Source organism: Salvelinus sp. IW2-2015, linkage group LG7 (assembly GCF_002910315.2).
Source record: "Salvelinus sp. IW2-2015 linkage group LG7, ASM291031v2, whole genome shotgun sequence".
NCBI classification, from domain to species: Eukaryota; Metazoa; Chordata; class Actinopteri; order Salmoniformes; family Salmonidae; genus Salvelinus; species Salvelinus sp. IW2-2015.
In genome coordinates, this window is record NC_036847.1 from 29,740,798 (window position 1) to 29,758,118 (window position 17,321).

General features: G+C 41.6%; 2 protein-coding genes and 1 long non-coding RNA gene across 3 annotated transcripts in view; 1 reads left to right on the forward strand and 2 right to left on the reverse strand.

Annotated features, from left to right (window-relative positions):
- Window positions 1-6,592: 6,592 nt before the first annotated feature.
- LOC139028049 (uncharacterized) lies at window positions 6,593-7,707 on the forward strand. Its single transcript, XR_011480218.1, has 2 exons — window positions 6,593-6,834; window positions 6,887-7,707. It is a non-coding gene; the product is annotated as an uncharacterized lncRNA (long non-coding RNA).
- LOC111966802 (proliferation-associated protein 2G4) lies at window positions 7,192-13,918 on the reverse strand. The gene is made up of 13 exons (XM_023991739.3): window positions 13,673-13,918; window positions 12,518-12,646; window positions 12,122-12,227; window positions 11,837-11,906; window positions 11,444-11,536; window positions 11,174-11,237; window positions 10,961-11,039; window positions 10,688-10,766; window positions 10,323-10,456; window positions 9,946-10,040; window positions 9,583-9,710; window positions 9,098-9,151; window positions 7,192-8,700 (listed from the first exon to the last, which is right to left on the reverse strand). Exons 1-13 carry the CDS (start codon window positions 13,758-13,760, stop codon window positions 8,623-8,625), a joined length of 1,197 nt encoding a protein of 398 aa, XP_023847507.1. The 5' UTR covers window positions 13,761-13,918; the 3' UTR covers window positions 7,192-8,622.
- A 1,530-nt stretch (window positions 13,919-15,448) lies between these two features.
- The window catches only part of LOC111966807 (receptor tyrosine-protein kinase erbB-3-like), a 28,824-nt gene continuing 26,951 nt past the window's right edge, over window positions 15,449-17,321 (reverse strand). Inside the window, exon 28 of the mRNA XM_070444581.1 lies at window positions 15,449-17,202. Coding sequence (XP_070300682.1) covers window positions 16,061-17,202 — 1,142 coding nt within the window. The 3' untranslated portion in view covers window positions 15,449-16,060. The remainder of the gene's footprint in view (window positions 17,203-17,321) is intronic.

The following is a 17,321-nucleotide window of genomic DNA, read 5'->3' on the forward strand; positions in this document are numbered from 1 at the left end:
ACAAATAGTAACAGCTCTATCAAATTGAAATATGGCACCTCACCTAGATTTGAGTTAAAGAGAGGAATTAGGCAAGGTTGTCCTATCTCTCCGTACCTGTTTTTATTAATCACCCAACTTCTTACAAATTATTTAAATAATAGTCCTGTACAAGGTATTTCCATAGCTGGTAAAGAAATGATTATAAGCCAGCTGGTTGACGATACTACACTTTTTCAGAAAGACGCTAACCAAATTCCCATATCGATCAATGTGATACAATCCTTTTCCAAAGCATCTGGTCTATGTCTTAACATTAATAAATGTGAACTCATAGCTGTCAAAGGTTGTGTGACACCTTCATATTATGGTATTCCAGTAAAAGAACAACTTACATATTTAGGCATAACCATTACAAAGGATCAGAAGTCTAGAGGCTTACTAAATTTTAAACCTCTTATTAAAAAAMCCCAGAAGAAGCTAAATCAATTGCTACAGAGGGACTTATCATTTAAAGGAAGAGACCTTCAGCCTTGGTTATTAGGAATCTCTAGACTAACATATGGCACTCTATCATTATATCTTGACGGTAAAATAAGCAAGGAGAAATACCAGATGCTTTTCAACTTTTTGTGGAGAAACCGTACCCATTACATTAGGAAAACTGTTGTAATGAACACTTATGAGAATGGTAGGCTGAATTTTCTGGACTTTACTATCTTAAATAATACTTTTAAGATCAGTTGGATAAAACAATTCCTAAGACCCACTTATGTGGAATTTTATTCTTCATCATGTCTTCTCTACTTTTGGTGGCCTTAACTTCATGTTGGTTTGCAATTATAATATTGACAAAGTTCCAAAGACAAATTTCTGCTTTTCATCAGCAGGTTTTCTTGTCATGGTCCTTCATTTATAAGCCAAATGTTTCTCCACACAGATATTATATATGGAATAATTGGGATATATTGTATAAAAATTCTTATTTGTTTTTAGAATATTGGTTCCGAAATAATATCCTATTGGTGAGCCAGCTGGTAAATGCAGAGGGTCTTTTACTTAGTTATAAGGAATTCTTATCACTTTACAAGGTCCCTATAACACCTAAAGATTTTTCAATTGTTTTAGATGCCATTCCTTTAGGTGTTGCTTTATTATTAAGGAATGTGTCAAGACCTGACCCTCAGAGCCTACCTTCCATTGACCCTGTTGACTCATCAGTAGGAAAGATTTGTTTCTCTTTTGGTCCATTCAACAACAGAGCGATTACAAACCTTGTTTCAGCAGGATGTTGTATATCTTATGTCATGCCTTATTTGAATTTATGGATTTATTGATAATATCTGTTGGAAAAAAGTTTGGATTTTGCCACACACATACCTACTTGTTAACAAAATTAAGGAAGTTTCCTTTAAAATTATTAATAAATATTATCCTGCCAACCATTATATGAAGAAGTTTAAGGAAAACATAATTTCAAATTGTTCCTTTTGTAATGACCACCCAGAAACAGTGTTGCATCTTTTTTGGCATTGTATTCATGTAAGAAAACTGTGGAAAGACATCAGTAGATTTATAATTGAACACATTTATGAAGATCTTACACTATTGTGGTGAGATGTACTGCTTGGATTCTTTACCTACGATAGAAATAAGCCGAAACATTTTTATGTAATTCATTTCATTATTCTTTTGGCCAAATTTCATATTCACAAATGTACATTTACAAACATTGCAATTTATTGCCCTGGCCACATCTGCAGTCCTCATGCCTCCTTGCAGCATGCCTAAGGTACATTCACGCAGATGAGCAGGGACCCTGGGCATATTTCTTTTGGTGTTTTTCAGTGTCAGTAGAAAGGCCTCTTTAGTGTCCTAAGTTTTCATAACTGTGACCTTAATTGCCTACCGTCTGTAAGCTGTTAGTGTCTTAATGACTGTTCCACAGGTGCATGTTCATACATTTTTTATGGTTCATTGAACAAGCATTGGAAACAGTGTTTAAACCCTTTACAATGAAGATCTGTGAAGTTATTTGGATTTTTACAAATTATCTTTGAAAGACAGGGTCCTGAAAAAGGGATGTTTTTTGTTGTTGCTGAGTTTAGTTGTAAAATTATTCTGCAAGACACCAGTACCCAAAATGATAGCCTAAATTGCAATGCCTACAAGTTGAAGGCCTATTTTTTTTATTTGGATAGGCCTAAATTAAACATTGAATTATTAAAGTGATAGTCTAAAGAATTTAGGAGAATTTTGATACTTTAATTAATACACGCATGGATTTTAATAAACAAATGGATAAGACTGTTCTATTCTCTTTGATTTAGTTCCTGTTGCAACTCAGACAAATGACTGAATGGATGACATATTGACTGACAACTGAATGAAGGATGAATTAAATGTTTAAATATGTTGGAAATATGGTGCAATAGTGAATTAGTCATATTTTGATAGGGTGCATGCATGGGGATGTCCACGTCACCCAGAGATATGCCCATGTTGTAGAGATATACCTAGCGGACTGAAACTTTACTGTTGAAGTCATAATACAGCTAGTGCTATCTAGACTTGCGCTGGCAAACAAATCCTTTACATTAGCTACGTAATGTGATGTAAACTCAACTGAGGAGCAATAGAGAATGGAGACGTTTAACTTGAAAATGTGCAGGATACCTCTTTCCGGTTTCCTTGACTTCCGAATTTTTTTTTTATACTGCGTTATGCCTGTTCGTGTAGCACTCCTCACAGGCCGTTTGGCGCACATTTTTTGTTGTTGGTGAGATGAAACTTCCAAAACTCTGAAAGATATTATTGTACGTCATAATTGCAAGATTTGTTGAAGCCAAAAATGTTAGTCCGTAATTGTAAAATGGTGTTTGTATGTTCACAGAGGAAATTTCAAAGTTTCACGCATGGCTTTTCTAACAATCCTAATGATTTACGTATGGATTTCCTTAAGATCCTAACGATACGAATGTTCAACCTTTGGCATGTAGTTTAGTTCAGTTTATTAATTCAAACATTTAAAAAAACAAGCACACATAAAACTTAAAATCCATACATGGACATTAATAAAATCATCGAGGATAACACAAAGTCTGGGACTTATTTCCATTGTGGTCCTTTTGAGACAAGATGGAACACAGTATGGCAGTGAAATAATAAAACAAAAACAGAGAAGAAGAACATCTATCTCATCATTCCAGTTACATCATAGGGGTTATTCAAATGGGCACAGAAGACATCAAACATATTTTTACTTTATTTTTAAAGCTGCCCAGATAGGAAGTTGTTTTTATGGGCAGAGGCAAGTCATTCCATTCTGAGGCTCCAGTATACAAGAAAGTACATTTCCCAGCATTACTCCTGAACCTGTATAAGCACACATCAGCAACACCTGATCTGGTGCTGTCATTGTGTGCATCCCTAACACGAGGAAAGTAATCACTTCGATATCTGGGCGCAGGACCATAAATACTCCTGTAAACCAAACCTAGTCTAATCTGGGACATCCTAGCCTCAACAGGCAGCCAGTTTAGTTCCTGAAAGCAGCTCCTGCCTATGTGAGTACGTGGACTCACCTTCAATACTACCCTGATCAGCTTATTCTGGGCTATCTGGAGCTTCCCCTTCATAAGTTTAGATAAGCCCCCAAACCAGGAAGTACTAGCATAGGCAAAATGGCATTGAATGAGGGCAGTAGCTAGCACTTTCATGGAGTCCTTATCAAGCAACTTAGACTTTCTAGCCAAAAATCTAGTCCTGGCATTAACCTTCCCTAGCACCTTATTGGCCATGCTCACACCTCCCAAGCTTCCATCAAGGATACATCCCAAGTAGCTAACAGAGGTTTTAGTAGTCAGCACCTCACCCCCTAACTCCACTCTGATTTCAGATGACCTACACAATTTAGGTCTGGATCCAAAAATAATTGCTTCAGTTTTCCCTAAGTGCAGAGATAGCTTATTATCTCCAAGCCATTTGCTAATGTTAGTAAGCTCTGTGCTAAGTATGCTCTCCAACATAGTTTTACTCTTGTGAGACACCAGAAGTATAAAGTCACCATCATAAAGAAAAAGACGGCAAGAACAAGCATCTTTCATATCGTTAATATACAATAAAACAGTAGAGGCCCAAGCACGCTCCCCTGCGGGACACCACAAGTCATTGGTTTTGCCTGAGACAGTGAACCATTAACCTCTACTACTTGCGCCCTTCCTGATAAATAGGACTTTACCCAGCCTGGAGGGATACTGCTTAACCCCAGTGCCTCCAGTTTGGAGATTAAGAGACAATGGTTAACTGTATCAAAGGCCTTCTGTAGGTCAAGCAGTACCATTCCACACATATTTCCCTCATCAATCTCTTTCCTGATGAATTCAGTCAAGTAAAGTAGACATGAATCAGTGGAGTATGTTTTTCTAAAACCCGACTGAAAATCATACATTAGACCCTGTTTGTTAACATATTCATACATTTGCTCATGTACAATCCTCTCCAGGATCTTTGATGTTACACAGAGGACAGATACAGGCCTATAATTCCCGGGATCAGACTTTATCCCCTTCTTATACAGAGGTATAACTTTAGCTTGTTTCATGTCCCTGGGAAAGGTACCTTGTTCAAGAGAGCGATTAACGATATGCGTAATACAGGGCAGTGGGAGGCGAGTTACAAGTGGATCGGGAATTCAATGAGGCCTTTGGTAAGAAGGGCTTACATTTTGTGCACTTAAACGTCCGAAGTCTACTACCGAAGTACGATGAGATAAGCCTGTTGGTTTGCAAATCAGAGGTGGGTGTCTTATGTTTTACTGAGACATGGTTGGATTCATCTGTTAGTGACTCAGAAATTGAGATAGGTAATTACTCTGTTGTCAGGAAGGATCGGAATCGGAACGGTGGGGGGATATGTGCGTTTGTAAGATCAGACATTGCTTTAAACATCAGATCGGATTTAAACGCCGATCTGGAGATTGGCTGGATATCTGCCTTCCCAAAACCAAGCCGATTTTGTTGGGGGTGTGTTATAGGCCGCCCAAGCAGAATGCATTCTATGAAGGTCTTGAAATTGTGTTGTCAAACTGTAATGATTCGCTGTTGAAGGAAATCATTTTGTTAGGGAGTTTCAATACTGATGTCTGCAAAAGAATAGCCCAACCCACAATGTATTTATGCACTTTTGTAGATCACTTGCTCTGACCCAAATGATAAAAGATCCCACCAGGATATGTGAAACAGTGCAAAGTAATATTGACTTAATATTGGTGTCTGATAAATTTAAAATATCACAGAGTGGAGTAATAGTATATGGAATCAGTTTTCATTTTATTACATTTTGCACAAGGAGGATTTTTAAAGATATATTTAAGTGTCACAAAACCGTTAGAATCAGAGGACTCAAAAAATACTGTGTAGAAAAGTTTAGGGAGGAAGTGGGTAAAATTGACTGGTCACCTGTGCTAGTGGAGGGGTAGACTGTGCCTGGGAAGTCTTTAAATGTAGATTCCTTGATGTGGTGAATGTGATGGCTCCCATTAGACGGGTCAGGGTAAAGCAGAGATCTAGCCCTTGGTTTAATCATGAGATTCTAGAATCTATCCAAGCAAGGAAGAAGGCCTTTAAAACATGTAAGAACTCTCAAGAGCAGCATGATTTTGTCCTTTATAAACATCACAGAAATGAAGCACAGAGCAGGATGGATGAAGCTAAGAGGGGTTACTTTGCTGAGAAAATAATTGAGAACAAAAATGACCCTAAAAAGCTTTGGAAATCATTTAAGGAATTAGGCTGTAGTGGTACTATCAAAAACAAACTAAACAGTATTGGACTGAACATCAAGGGGAAGATGGTATATGAAAAAGCAGAGGTTGCCAATGAATTCAAATATTTGTTTTTACTTCTGTTGCCAGCAAGCTGGTTAGCAAGCTGCCCACCAGTTCTGGTTTGTATGGAAGCAACCAAGTCAAGAAGTATTATGTAGAGTTAGGGGTTCAGCCAAAAACGTTTTCTTTTGCAAAGGTAGCAACAGCCAAAAGAGTCAGTATGTTGGCAGAGCTTAAATGCTCCAAAGCCACAGGCCTGGATAATATTCCTGCAAGGTTTCTTATAGATTCCGCTGAGCAAATTGGCCCTCTCGCTCCATATGGGTGTTTTTTGTGTGTTTGCAGGTGGGAAGAGTTATGGTGCTTTCAAGATAACTGGGAACTCTGAAGAATATGAGGCCAAATCATGACGTCCGTGATCTTCAGGTCGGAAAGTCAGAGCTCTAGAATGAGGCACGTGTACACAAGTTGGAAGACTGTTCAAAACGATTTTTCCCAGTCAGAGCTCGTTCTTTTCCTCCAGAGTACCCAGTTGTTTTGAACGCACTGAAGTGGGAGATTTCCGAGCTCCCAGTTGTTTTGAACACGGCATATGCCCCGTTAACATAATGACTTATTTAATTACGCCTTACGTCATCTTCACTGAGTTTTCCCCCACGCAAGATGTTCTATCTGTGCCTCTACTGAATGGACAAGTGTAGTGCTTGTTATGCAATATGGAGGGAGAGCCTGTCTCTCCTCAGAGATCACATTTATTTTAGATTGCAAAATAAGACCTTTTCATTCAAGACAGGGCAAATATATTTTTATGTTTAGTTACTTTTCCCTCAACTTGTTTCTCTAACATTGCTAGCTAATTTGTCCTGGGATATAATCATTGGGTTGTTATTTGACCTGAAATACACAAGGTCTTCTACTCCAACAATTAATCCACAGATAAAAGGGTAAACCGAGTTTGTTTCTGGTAATCTCTCCTACTTCAGGCTTCTTCTTCGGACTGTATATGGCAGTTGGCAACCAACATTAAGGTGCATTACCACCACCGACTGTAGTGTGGGCCTTAGTTCATCTTTCATTAAGGTGCATTACCACCACCGACTGTAGTGTGGGCCTTAGTTCATCTTTCAACCACCCATGTGGGTATATGCTCCTAAAAACCAATGAGATGGGAAAGGCATGATTTGCAGTGTGTCAAGCATAAAATAGAACCCTCGAACAGTGTTGGTGCACTGATTGAGTAACATGTATGTGTACATTTATTTGGCAGCGCACGCGGCGGGGGGGGTCAACACGTTAGCTGATTGTAGTGGAATGACCGATGGATTTTACTCATAGAATTATTATATGAAGATATTTACATTTCAGTCAAGTATGCAAACAAAATATGTTTAGAAATGGGTTGTAATTCTGACATGCTTTGCTAATGACAATTTCAAAGGCCTTCCAAAATACCACATTTTATTGGGAGGACCTCTATTACTTCCTAAATAGGAACTTCTGTAGAATTCTATCCATACACATTTACAATACAAGAGAGGATACATTTCCTTCTTGAGAACAAACTTAAAATAATCAACCAAGTCAGAAACATTTCCACAATGATCTCTCCCTCTAATATCCTATTCAGAAAGAAAAGCCCACAGGAACTAGTGGTACAGCAGTTGGTTGGTTAGTCCTTTGGTCAGTTGCCTCATACCCAAATTCAATAATGGAGTTGTTATTTGATGCCCCCATGGCAATGGTTCAAATCTAGATTCAAAAATAGCCTCAAACTTATTTTACAATAAAGTATCAGATATTAAACAGCTATAGATAGCGATGTAAACAGTGACTAATATAGGTGTAATTCACCGAGAGCCGTGGCAGTACCAGTGTATTAACTGAAATATGGCGGGAATATACGTAAATCATTTAATAAATGGGAACATTTAAACCTTTCATAATTGGGCTTCAGTGACCAAGTTTTTTCCCCTGCCTTGCGTGGTGCGTACAGATCAAGCCCCTTACCCAATTCCCTGTTCTGCTCTAAATCCATTTAATATGTAGTCCTGTTAGGGGATATATCCATGGAAACTGACATTAAGCAGTTGTCACACTGTTAGTTGCAGGTGATAAGAGAAATAGCTAGGTATGACCCTAGGGAATTTGCTAATGTACATAACAATTTGAGTCAACATAGTCAGCCGTCATCTGCTAACATGGCTGTTTATAAGGTCTCATGTTTATAGTAGGTTTAATGATGGAGGGTTCAAGTTATTTCACATTTACTTCCCAAATACACACTTACATGAATTTAAAAGATACAACTGCATGGTTATGACCGAAAAGGTTTTCCTTCAGAAAAGTCATTGGCGCAGTGCAATCGTATCACACCCTCAACTGTCCTGCTTTGCTTTCATATATCATTGGATTATTCACTGCTGACTTTCATTACAGTACCAAGGCTCAACGACTGGATGGTATAAACATGTCTCCCACAGAGTCTACTCAGGAAAATGCCCTTGTTCTACTCAATAGCCCTTCTGAGTCACTTAGTGGTTACTATCATGGGGAGAACCCTGCTGTCTCAAGGACAGTGAGATTGAAATGGGATGTGACAGAATTTGAATTTAGCCGTAAGCAGCACCATCCCCAGTAGTCTGACATCAGTTAACATTTGGAGGTTTCCATCACAAGGCTAGGCTGCACTGTGAGGCGGGGTCTCAGGACAGGAGCGCATGATGGAAGGTCTTGACATCTGTTCTGTGGGTTGGTCAGTTGTCAAAAGTCTGTCAGTATTATTGGGAGACGAAGACTGGGTCAGGGGGTGGAAGGTCTTATTCTGCAGCTTCGGTCTCTTTGACCTCTGGCGCTGGCTGCCCTGGTGCCGTTTCGGTTTCCACAGTCTTTGAAGCCTTGTCACAAGGGGGGGGAAAAAGTGTGGAGAGATTGAGGCAAAACTGACAGAATGTGTCTTTACAATCACATTAACGTGTCATTTATGTATTAAACAAGGAAGTCCCACTGAGGTGAGAAGACCTCTTTCCCAAGGGAGACTTGGAAATGTTTACATTAAATAGTAGGGGATACCTAGTCAGTTGCACAACTGACTGCATTCAACTGAGATGAGTCTCTCGCATTTAACCCAACCCCTCTGAATCAGAGGTGTGCGGGGCTGCCTTAAAACATCCATCTCATAGGCGCACGGGAGCAGTTGTTTGGGGTTAACTGCCTTGCTCAAAAGGCAGAACGTCAGATTTTTCTACCTTGCCGGCTCGGGGATTCGAACCAGCGACCTTCCGGTTAGCCTACCTTCTTTTTCTTCTTCTTCTGCGTCTTGCGGCTCGCTGAGCTTTGGAGCAAGGCCTGAAAAGGTTGGTTTTTGAGAACACAAATCAACCATATCAGCTTAGTAGATAACAAGTTTGGAAAAGCCAATCACAGCAGATGATTTACCCTCATCCCTCCAGTGTACAAGTAGGGAACTGGTATGTGTATATTTAAATGTAACCTTTATTTAACTAGGCAAGTCAGGGGTATAACAGTCATGCTACAGTGGACGTGCAACTTTTGCCAAGCGTGAGGTGCTCCCATTATCTTCTATGAAACCGGAGTGCAAGCAGCACCATGTTTATGAATACCACACGCAGCACACACACGAGAACACTTGATTAAGTGGTTCGCGCTCTGCTCACGTTGGCAAAAAGTTACAGGTCCAGTGTGGCAGATAAAAATCAAGGGTTAACACAAAGTCCTAGTGTAGCGCCACAGTAAGTAGCCCATCTGTCTTGCTTTACCTTGAGATCTGCGTCCTCTACTTCGTGTTCAGACTTGTACAGCTCCTGCTCATACAGCCCTGTGGTGATGCGTAGGGGTCCGTTGGCCATCAGCAGAACAGTGAACTTGAACTGGGCCACAAACTCACCTAGACTCACAAAAAAGAGCCCTTAAACTTAGGCTTATAACAACTTGGTTATGCCACTTTCATTTTGTAGTGTACCGGTCAAGTGGTGAACTGAATCAATGAAGAAATATTTAATTTGCATGTCAAGCCACCTTCACATCCCTTACAGGATTATCTGACACAATTTCACAAAAAGTAATGCGCAGTACTTTAGCATAAATGCATAGCCTCTGTCTGGTTAGATCTTCCAACTAACCTTCTTTCTCGTGTAGAACGTTGAAGGGCTGCAGGAGTTCATGTTTGGCACACTCTACCACACCCAGCCTTGCCTTGCCCTCATCCTCAAACGCCCTGAGACAGAACGACAGATCCAGGGAGAGGGGAGAATATAAAAAAGGCAGAAGAGAGAACCAAAACATTAGATATCTAATCGGTATTAAAACCGAGGAAACAAAAATGATGTGTTCAGTCTATTGTATCAAATAGTCTAATCGTGGAAAAATGTATATGTGCCTTATTCAATTTCTGAATTTGAATAGCCTCTTCTCTACCTAACTGTCATTGAAGGTGTTCTGGGTAAAAGTATAATATTAGTTGTAGGTAAAAGTCCGCTCCCTGCGGCAGAAGTGCTACCTGAGAGTGAAAGGCATGGCATCGAAGCGTCTCTCCACCTCGCTGAAGAAACTCCTGGATGTCTTCATCTTCAGGCCATACTGCTTGTCTGGGTCCCTCTTGTAAATGGTGGTCCTCTGGCCTGCATCCTTCGCCTGGAGTAGAAGACATGGGAAGTTAGCGCAATGAACGGAAGGGGGTTTACAGCACATACAAAGTGATGACAGGAGATGCACAATAGAGTAATTCAATGCATAGAAAAAAAGATAATGTCCCCTCACTGTTTTGCTGTTCCTGAATGTGAGAACTTAATAGATTTTAGTACAACCCATCAACGGATGTGAGCTTCACACGACTGGAATGTTGAGTGAATGTTTGTCCCTCACCTTGCCTTCTCCGGTGCTGATGAGCACATCCACAGCATACACCTCGTGTACCTCAAACTCTGCCTTCTCGTGGTCCTTCCTACGCAACACCAACAGAGAGCGAGACATGGCCATGAATAATTCAACAAAACTTTTTGTCCCCTAAGAGCAATTACTATTAGCGCTACAGCGGTGCCTCAGACACATACGACAAAGACGAGAAACAATAACATATGCATCTTACAAGTAATACCAAAACAAGCCAGATGTCTTGGGACTAATATTAAATGTCACCTCTGCAGGTCCGTGGGGTTCTGAATGATGGTTTTCTCTCCGTCAATAACATGCTGCTTCAACTGATGGGACAGCATGCCTGAGGAGTGTAATACATGACAAAAAGTCAAGGTATGTGACTTACCAACAAGTTACCAGTACAAGACACAAGGGGTTGACTGTATCGTGTATCAATGTGGCACCAACTAGATTAAATGAAAAGGAGGGACTCACCCTCTATGGCTGAGCATTTGAATGACTTGGCAATCTTGTTCCAGGCTTCTGTGACCTGTGAGTTCTGTGTACCATTACAATACCAAATATATTTGTTAGTCAAGCTTCTTTTTACACACTTGTCACTGCATCCCTAATAAGCCTGGTCCCCGCTCGGTTTGTGCTGTATAGCCAACTGCACCTTGGAAGTTGGCTATACAGCACAACCAGATCTGGTACTAGGCTAGTCCCCAACTTCCCACTCAGTAAAGCGCTAGCTAATCACTTCACCTGGTTTCCAGGCTTGACCAGTCTGAGGGCAGCCTCGGCACACAGGTGTGCCGCTTTAATAACGTCAGCCTTACGTCCTGTCAACGGAGCATCCTGATGCAGCAAAAACAGAGGATGAGAAGGTGAAATAACATAGCAAAAGATTACATAGGAAAATATGAAAAACAGTCAACATTACGCACGTGTTGGATTTTCCTGTACTAGATGGCTGTCTACCTGACTCCTTTGTGTGTCTAACATTACATGACGGTTGCACTATGCATGTAACGTTTGATGTGCTGTACATCCGTCAATGTATCTGTATGCTGGCATTCTGTATGACAGAACATATCAACATATGCACTCTTGATAATGATACCGACGCGGTCACTGCAAACAACCAAGTGCTACTACCTTGGTCACTCCCACCACAAAGCTGTGAGCCAGGTTTGAGATGAAGCCATCGACGTGCACCCCCAGGTCACTGCACAGGCAAAAACAACAAGCAGCACATGAAGGATAGGCAGAGACGCAAGACCATCAGACTGGCCCATGCACTGACATGGGAAGGGTAGTCCCCCAACAGTTGAACAGGGACAGCCATGCAGGTCCCATACAGAGAAGCAAAAAATTTATTGAATAACAGTTGCCCATGAGACAGTCGGCCATAACAGTTGCAGACAGATATGTTGTTCCTACATTTTGATGAGGTCCCCGTCCTTCAGTGTGATCTCAGGGTCACTCTTCAGGGGAGAGAAGTGGCACACGCAGTTGTTGACTGATACGCTGGTTGGGAACGCAATGCCTGAGGGAGGCAATAAGTAGACATTTATTTACACTAATAACCTAAGTAACTTTCTGCACAACAAAGAATATTACGTTTTTTGATTCCTTGTGTCCGCTCTCCTTGCTTCCCTCTGTTTTGAAGACGCAAGGAGAGAGGATATGAGTAAACGAGGAAAAGACACGATTTACCCAAACTCAACTTCTCTGCAATTAAAAAAGTAAACTACAAAACTCTAAGAGCTACTTCACTCATGACTCATGTCAACGCAACTCATTGACAACCAATGAGGTTGGGTATGAGGCCCATACCTTTCTTCAGATCCTTCTCCTTCCTGAAGACCTTTCCAGTTTCTGCCATGATGAAAGCGTCTCCTGTCTCACAGAGGCTGACCACAGTCACCCCAGCCTTTGCAGCCTCCACCACAGCCTTCAGGGCCTCTGGAGTAGACAGGAAGAGACACAGGAGGACAGAACAAGAGGTTAGGTAGGTATGCTTCAGGTATTAGGACCAGGGGAGGTGACTTCTCACAGATTTGTACTAATTTCACAGCTAAATGACTCAAATGTAGATCTTCTGGTCCAATAAACACTACCATTAAAATCCCTTCCCAGGACCATTACGTAGGATCAGAATTTACATACATTCCCATGAACATACACTCCAGCCAGGTCTTCAATTTTGATACAGAGAGTAAGTATAAGATATGCACACAGAATATATATAGTAGCTATTTCTGGATGCATAGGGAGTATAGCATAGATGCTGGCTAAGGCTGTGTGTGGTACTGCGTTGCAGGTCTGAGGCAATACATTGTCACTAAACTGACAGACAGTGATGGCCCTTATGCCTATACAATGAGTGACCATCCATGGCTTCACTGAGAACACGATTCACTTGCTACGGGTAACAGTTCAAGATCAGTGACATGCGCGAGTACGTTAAGAGATGAGCGGTGCAAACGACCCGTTTTAAATAGTAAGTTGGCAAACATGAGTTAAAATGAATCGTTGTTAACTAACTAGTTAACTAAACGTAGAAAATAGTAGTTAATTAAATGTAACGGGATCATAGCCAACTTATTCAGAAGGTAGTTTGCTAATCAGTTATGTTAACCAGTGACAACTTTCCAGGCAGTGCATATAACCTTAGCTAGTGAGCTAGCTAACGTAGCATTTGGCTAGTTAGCCGTTGTCTATGCATACACTTATGTAGCTTAATTTTAGAATTAGTTAGCAAAAATATGCTAACTCAATGCTACGATACATCTACGAAACTGACGGAACTATTGCTTAAGACAACTACACAAGCCAAACGCTAGCCCCGAGGAGACGTTTTTATCGTTAGCTGCTAACATAGCACATGGCTGCATTGTGATAGCTGAGCTAGCGTTAGCACATTAGCCAGCAGACTGTCACGTCTAAACTCTTCAATAGTCTATTAAAAACATGTTCATATTCACTTACGATTGGCAATCTCGGCCCCCATCTTGTACTTGGTAACGACCAAGTCATCCGCGATGGTCTGCTCTTGTGGCTCGTCGTCTCCAGACATTTTATTCGGTGTCTCTTTTGCACTCAAAGTAACTTTTTTCCCGGGTGTCAGCTACAGACTCGACCACGCTGCAGTGCTCTCTCCTCCTCCGCAGATCTTGCACAGGCCCAACTCGCTAGAGATCCCGCCTCCTACTAGCTGGCTACGTCCAACGCAGTGAGTGCACGCTGAACGCCAAATTGAATTAGCGCGTCACCGCACTGATCCATGGTTTTAAAGGGGAATGGAAACACTTTAATAAGTAAATCTAAGCGAAGAGATGTATTCAATCCACTTATACTAAACAACATTTCCCTCCTGCCATTGACGCAACCATGCCAATTTACAGTTAGTTAGCTGGCGTTCTAAATCCTAGTGTTTCCATTCCCCATTAATATCTATGGCACTGACCGATAAACCTTTTCGTCAGTTAATTAGACATTCAGTAGTCATTAGATTTTGGCCTGGCATCATATTATCTGCATATCTACATAGCTGTTAAGCCTAATCATGAATAGTGTATAGTATATATCTCTGCATATCTCTTGACCTGTTTGTGTCGCACTTTCACACACACCTATTTATCACCCCTATACATATCTACCTCTATCACTCCAGTATCCCTGCACATTGTAAACATGGTATTGGAACTGACCCTGTATATACAGTGCATTGAGAAATGATTCAGAGCCCTTGACTTTTTCCAAATTTGTTAAGTTACAGCCTTATTCTAAAATTGATTCAATTGTTTTTTCCCCATCAATCTACACACAATATTCCATAATGACAACGCAAAAACAGGTTTGTAGATAAAAAAGAAACAAAGTAAACATCAGATTTACATAAGTATTCAGACCCTTTACTCAGTACGTTGAAGCTCCTTTGGCAGCGATTACAGCCTCAATTACAACTGCCCTGACCAAGGCCCCACTGCCCCGATTGCTCAGTTTGGCCGGGCGGGCAGATAGCTCTAGGAAGGTTCTTGGTGGTTCCAAACTTCTTCCATTTAAGAGTGACGGAGGCCACTGTGTTCTAGCAGTGGGGCCTTTCAATGCTGCAGAAAATGTTATGGTACCTCGACACAATCCTGTCTCGGCGCTCTACAGACAAGTCCTTCAATCTCATGGCTTGGTTTTTGCTCCGATATGCACTGTCAACTGTGAGACCTTATATAGACAGGTGTTTGCCTTTCCAAATCATGTCCAATCAATTGAATTTACCACAGGTGGACTCCAATCCAGTTGTAGAAACATCAAGGATGATCAATGGAAACAGGAGGCACTTGAGCTCAATTTCGAGTCTCCTAGCAAAGGGTCTGAATACTTATGGAAATAAGGTATTTCTGTTTTTTATATTTAATACATTTGCCAACATTTTTTTGTAGATTGATGATAAAAAAWTTTTTTTAATCCATTTTAGAATAAGGCTGTAACTCAACAAAATGTGGAAATAGTCCAGGGGTCTGAATACTTTCAAATGCACTGTAGCTTACTTACTTCTCGTGTTCTTCATATTTATTTATTTTTCTTGTTCTACCTTGTTATTTTTAGTACTAAATTGATATTGATTACTGCATTGTTGGATTTAGAGCGAGCAAGAAAGGCATTTCACTGTACTTGTGCATGCAACATTAAAACTTGAAACACATACACACACACACTTGTAATAACATAGTCAATACATGACTGAAATTCATCCATACACTCATGTTCATCAAGAAAACTTCATTTCATAGAGGAAACTATAAGCTACAAATGTACATTACATGGCAGACCTCACACCCAGGGAACCTTGAGGTTCTATCTATGTAGGTCAACTCAGCTTCACCAGGAAGTGGAACAAGTTGAAGTGCAAACACTGCAAATTTGATCCATTAGTGTGTGCTTTGTGTATCTTTGTACATTCTATATGCTTTGTGTATCTTTGTACATTAAGATCTATGTGCATCTATTTCTCACTATTCTGTTTGCCTTTGACTTACTGATTCTTGCTCACAGCTTAGGCCATCCTTTGCTGTTGTTTAATATATAGCTGCCTATTTGGTTACATTTCTTAGACTGAGATGTCACTATAAACTGCTAGATAACATTAATGCTACATAGGACATTTTGCAGATGTTTTTTTGGTCAATGATGTTTGGATGGATGATGTGTAAACCAACTGAGAATACTTACACTACATTATAAACAACACATTCAACAGTACTAAAAGAGGGCTACATTACTGGTTGAGCTGCACCCCAGCCTGTTACATGATTCTATAAAACACCTCTGGCTGTGCTTGCTTGGTCACGGTTGTTGTTGTTTTCTCAGTCCACATCATTATGTGCACATAGCATCTGGCTTGAGGAACAGTCTGCTGTGCCAGTAGTCAGGGTTGTCAAACGATGTGTTACTGCTCGGCTCTACCACTCCCACACCAGAGCATACTTTGATGTACCCCCCCAACCCTAGCCCGGCACACCTGCTACCCGCGCCCCCCTCCTCAGCCGTGGTGGCCCTCCCCTTCCCTGGGACTGGGAGGTTCTGGTACTCTGCCTCCTGGTGGTCCCCTCGATGGGAGCCCCCTCCAAAGGCATGCATCTCCTCATATACCTCCACCTGGCTGTCTACCACTGCTGTGAAACCATCTGGCCTGGGGTTGGGATTGGGGCTGGGGCTGAGGCTGGGTTTGGGCCTTGGCTTGGGGAGGAGGCTGGGCTTGGGCCTTGGCTTGGGGAGGAGCCCCGCCACTTTATTGCTCTCTCTGAGGAGTCTGGGCTGCTTGTTAGTGTACTGGTAAACTTCCTCCCCTTCCTCATCTTCCTTTCCTTTCTCCTCCTCTACCTCCTGACTCTTTCCTTCTTCTTCTCTCTCTCGTTCTTCTGCCTCTGTCCTCCTCAAGTCAGCTGCTCGACACTCACGCCTCTCCCAGATCGGTCTTTCTGTGTCTGTGTTGTTTGTGGTGCTCCGGATATCCATGTATTCATAGTCCACTACAGCTGCTTGCTCTGGCCTCCCCTGAGTCACCCCTCCACTGTCAGACACAACAGATCCACTGTAAGGCCTGTCAACCAGCGGCTGCAGCATGTCTCCCTCTGCTACTCTAGCCGAAGCACTATCAGAGGCCTCTGTTGAACACTGGCTTCCCCCAGGAGTGGCTGCAGTGCCTGACGATGACTCCTGTGAGGCCCCATGCACTGTGTTGTCGCCCTCTAGTGGTGAGGGTGCTGTATTGTAGGTTGGGGAGGGCAGAGTTGAGGACTGTTTCCTCCATACCACTGATGAAGGCCCTTCTATCTGTACAGAGGTGGCTCTGGGGGAGCGGGGCAAATGGGCTGGCTGTTTGGTCATCAGTTCATAGTCCGCGGTGGGGTCTGGGGCAGTTGCTAATGGTGACAGCACATTTTTGGAGCTCCTAGAGCCCCTAAGAGATGTTCCACTTGGGCGAGAGTTTCTGGAGGCTGGGTGAGACAGCAGACAATCTGCCACATAAAGGAGGAAAGCGATATTAGAGAATATAACTAAGAATTGTATCACTCCATCAACACAGATGGAAAAAAATATAACACTGATCACATTCATGTGGTGTGTTGCCTGCACA